Here is a 4,660-nt window from a genome sequence, read left to right as displayed (position 1 = left end):
GCTGGTAAGCAGAGAGTGTGGAGATTGCTTGGCACTTACTTGCAATAGAACAAGAGCTTATGTGATTGCCGAGCAGTCTTGCCCTCCGACTCCCTCAGTTTCGTCCGTTCTCCAAGCCTAACGCTCGTATGGTTTCATGTATACCACGTACGTACATACAGAGCCTTCCGATTCCCTCAGATTCGGCCGTTCTCCAAGCCTCACGCTCGTATTGTTTCATGTGAACCACGTACGTACATACAGAGTATATTGCATGAAGGCGGCCCAGTACGTTAAACAGAACGAGGTCGTCCTCCTAAGGTGGTGAAACCTAGATGCACTTCTGTGTGGTACTAGTTCTTAAGCTGCTAACGTGCAAAATATATGTAGTCTCATGAACACATTTTCCGGCGGGCATGCAGAAGACTGTTGAGGCCGTACCCGCCTTCTAGGAGTTGTACCACAAGGTTCCTAGAGCGAGTCAAATGAATGCTGAAGTGCTCTCTTCCTCTTCCACACCGTGATGGGCGTATCTCAGCCGTTTTCGATAAGGAAGAGAGACGAGTGAGTAAGGAGAACGTCAACTGGGGCGGCTGACTCCATGGACCCGCGTGAGCAGGATGTCTTGGAAAAAAACTTTGTCTGGAGAGGAGACAGAGAAGAGACTATCGACCTTCCCCTCCGTATATAACGTATTTGAGATTTATCCAAGATCATAACCGACGTAAACGAAATCCATATTTGGGGTCTCAGTAGAAGTTCGCTCGTTGTTCCGCTCTTTCACTTCTTTCACATGAAAGGACTTACTCCACGAATCAGAGAGGGTACTCATGTACATCACATTCAGTCCCTTCGTCCCTACAGTACCTATGCTTCAAGAGAAGTCTCCTAGATGACAAGCGAAACAGAAGTCAATAGTTTTCGTGGATGCAGGACTACAAACGCACCTCTCCCCCCCTCACAACTCCCCGCCGATCTTGCAATCCCTATCTTCACTCAGGTTTCTCTGTACCCGGGAAGACCTGCATTCTGAAGCTTCATCTCCCCCACAGAACTCGGTCAGCCCTCATTCACTTCTCCTTCCCTATCTGCATTCTCCACTGCAGGAACGCGCCCACCCCTCCTCTCTCTATATATATCTATCTAGCCTGGGCAATTCAAGAACACCCTGATTTCAACGTTACAAACTTCGCAGCCACGGTAGCTGTGATATTAGTAGTGAACTCTGTGGAGCACAAGTAAGGAAGCAGTCTTGTTTCAAAAAGCGAACTCTACCTCTTCAGAGCGAAACATTACCTCTATAACCAGAGGGGCCCATCTATCAGAAAAAGCAGGGACACTGGGTATGCTTCTTGTTTCCTTGGTCGCTGTCGATGTGTCCACAGACTCCCTGCGTACACCTGGCGAGTTTCTTCTCCTGTTTTCATCAGTATGTTAAAGAGTGCTAACTCGCTCATGCAACGGAGACTACCATCCTGGAACAACAATCAGACTTCTCCGTTTGCGGTTATTGTACTACTACTATATGGTGAATTTCCGTCGTCCCGCCCACTTGTGTCTGAAGTGTCACCGTTTCTAGTTCAGTCAACGCAGGCATTTAAGATTACTGCTCAAGCTCGTATCCTGACCTGTCGCTTTTTTTGAAGCTACTGAACATACACGAGACTTAGCGTGTCAAAAGCAAGAGAGGGACATATTAGTCCTGACCAGGAGTTCTTTTTCCCCACGAAGGACATTACCCGGCACCGCTTTCGCGATGAAGAGCAGTTTGTACAGAGGCTGGAAAAGCTCCTATTCCGAATACAGCACAGGAAAGGAGATTTCTTTGGTAAAGCGTCCTCATCTTTCCTTATACACACGCAGACGTCAAAAGGAATTCACACGGCAATGGCACGAAAAGCCAGTCTGAGTCACGCCATCAAAAGATAAAAACGCCTGAACCATGTAGAAGAGCTTAAGTCACCCGGTAATAGGTACTTCGGGGCCACGACAACTTAGCCTTTATGTCCCTGCATGGAACGAATAAAACAATTTCCTTCTGGAATGATTCCGCGCGGCTTGCATGACGTGAGTGAGGTAAGGACTGAGCCGCCACAGTCTCAATGCCACCTCCTGTTAAACACAGCTTGCAAAAACACCCTGGAATGCCTCCCGGATACTTCCCGCAAGTGCGCCCCCCCATCCATACCGCTCTCCTCTGCTTCCGCACCGTGCGCGTCCCCATCCACACCGCTCTCCGCTGCTGCACCCGCCACTTCGTGGTTCAGAAAAGTCGTGGCTCGTCTCAGGCAGAGGCTGCTGGTAACACTGTCGTGCAGGAACAGGAGGAGGCGGACAGATACTAGCGTGCCGAGGATGAGGAGGAGTTTCAGGGCAGCGAGGAGGAGGAGGAGGGCCTTGTAAAACCTCAAGGGAATTCAAAAGAGCGACTTGTACAGACACATTATCCGTACTGCCCCTCTGTAAAATAGCTTCCTTCACCAGGACACGGGCCACCGCCGTTCCTGCGCCCTCAGGTGTCGTCCCTGGATAATGATCGCTAATCCACTGGAGGGATTCGGCGCATATCTGCCCAACATCCCGATCCGAGCAGACATCGAAAAGCCCATCACAACCGAGCACCAGAGCTAAGGGAATCTTTGTCGTTCCACAAGCCTTGGTCCCCATCGCCGTCCCCCACCCAAATTTCCCTCTGTCCTCCCCATTAAGGAGGGCGGACAGGTTCGCTGAACGGACGTGAGGGACGTGGCTAACCACGTACTCACGTTGCTGCTCTCTCCATGTATCTGCTGCAGGCCTAACGACCCTGACACCCCTACTTGAAGTACTATACGACTGCGATTTCACTAGCTCCTGCTGACTGAGTTTTAAGTCCCAGTCACCAAAAGCTCTGCCTATGGCTAGAAGTCCGTTGACTCGGTCACCATATACCTTCCCGCCTAGTCTCTCTATTCTCTGGACTTCCCGAATATCTGATGCCTTGTGATCACCTATATTGGTCAACCTGAGCGCTTCACCGTCGCTAAATACTAATACAGCACGAGTGTCGCCTACATGAGCTACTGTTAGGTTGCGAACAAAAAGAGAGCTCTGCTTTGAGTTTTTATTGCTGTGACTATCTGTTATGGTGAATAAGTCACAGTCGTCTTGTGTTACTTCTCGAGCCGGCATAGCTAGAATCCTCTCTATATCTAGAAGAGGATTGACAAAGCAGAAACATGCAGTCGCTCCGCTTTCGATAATTCTATCGCGTTGTAGTATCTCATAGTCTGTTTCGGCGAAAGCTTCTTTAGCTGACTCCTCTATGTCCGCCACCGAACACACTGTCAAATAGTGCGGTGGCGATCCTATGTCAAACCCAGTCGCGTCCCTCGGTCCGTCACCGGTGAATCTGGGAGTGGGGTGTCTGACGATCCACTCCAGGATCTGCTGTAAACGCAGAGTGCCTATGAAGTCAGCTATCATGGTTGGCGACAGAGTAGCGCACTGCCTAGATTCCACCTCCAGCCGTTCAAGAAATTCACGCAGCTCTTGCGCTCGGAAGATAGCCCTCTGACGGAACTCTTGCCAACGTACCAGAGCCCTGCTTTTCAAACACTTCAGAAAGTTCCAGTGCAGCCTCCGCGATAGAGCCTCAGCTGTCTGTCGACCTCCGTGCCCGTCATAAATTGCTAAGATCCAACAGTCCTGCAGCGACTCAACGTTTGCAATAGCCACCTTCACATCCTCCATCTCCGGACGCCTTCCCTGCTCCTCCGTCGCCCCGAGCCCGTGGATGTATGGCCTCGGGAACATCCTTTGCCGAGTGTCCGGATGACTAATCTCCGGTTGAACAACCGCTCCGAAGCTCTGAAAGAGCCGCGCTGCTAACATAAACAGGCCGACCGTCATTTTCCTCACCGGAAGAAATTGTTGCTACAACAGCAGTTTCTGTCGGACAGAGCTGCCTCACGGTGGCACCGAAAAAAAACAGAAAAGGTGGGATTTCACACCTCCAGCTCCACAAGATCATAGATCGACCTCTCTCCTCCACCGATGGGTCGGCCGAGAAACCACGCCGATCTGTCGTGAGACCAGAACAGAAGTGAAGGGCAGTGGGAGCAGGAGCGCGGCTTCGAGAAAGAACGGCCCGGGACGACAAGGCGCCCTCTCGCAAATAAAAGAATGACGAGAAAGATCCAGAACCGACAAGAATCTCAGTAAAGATGGAGCGCTGTCCAGCAGCGAGGTTGGGCTATCGAGGGCAGCGCAACTCCGATTGCGGACTGAAGGTCAGTTTCTATGGGAAGGGTCTCAAGAAAACGAAAAGGTTAGAATTTACGATTGAAAGCCTTTTCGAGATAGAAAGCAATGAAATGACTGAAGCGATTCAGCGGTGCTGGTGCTACGTCAAAATAGTCGAATCGTGTTCGGCCGGCGGACTAGCTAGCGTTGCGTTGCGAGCCGGCCAATCGAGAGAGCGGGCCCGGGCCCGGCGGGTAGATCTGTCGCAGTAACTCTACCTGGGAAGCCAAATGACATCAGCAGTCAGTTAGCGGCAGAAATCGGCCATAGAGGTGCACTATTTCTCTCTCCCCCGTTGCTTCGGCCTTTCTCATCAGAAAATTGCTCACTCAAGTCTGCCTCATTCTCATCTACGTCAACTGCATGGTGTAACGCCCTTCTCTGAGAGAGCACAGCC

General features: G+C 51.0%; 2 protein-coding genes across 2 annotated transcripts; one reads left to right on the top strand and one right to left on the bottom strand.

The window, feature by feature from the left end:
- Window positions 1-1,120: 1,120 nt before the first annotated feature.
- On the top strand, window positions 1,121-1,586 carry CSUI_005702 (uncharacterized protein; the record flags this gene model as incomplete). The annotated part of the gene is made up of 1 exon (XM_068065872.1): window positions 1,121-1,586. A coding segment is annotated over exon 1 (174 nt), but the record flags the coding sequence as incomplete, so codon positions are not given.
- Window positions 1,587-1,933: 347 nt separating this feature from the next.
- Window positions 1,934-3,870, bottom strand: CSUI_005701 (protein phosphatase 2c domain-containing; the record flags this gene model as incomplete). Its single annotated transcript, XM_068065871.1, has 2 exons — window positions 1,934-2,091; window positions 2,286-3,870. A coding segment is annotated over one exon (1,584 nt), but the record flags the coding sequence as incomplete, so codon positions are not given.
- Between the last annotated feature and the right edge of the window lie 790 nt (window positions 3,871-4,660).

The sequence above is a fragment of the Cystoisospora suis genome (genome assembly GCF_002600585.1).
Source record: "Cystoisospora suis strain Wien I chromosome Unknown contig_2751, whole genome shotgun sequence".
Lineage (NCBI taxonomy): Eukaryota > Apicomplexa > Conoidasida > Eucoccidiorida > Sarcocystidae > Cystoisospora > Cystoisospora suis.
The sequence above is the reverse complement of the archived record's forward strand: the minus strand, read 5'-3'. Positions and strand labels throughout refer to the sequence as shown.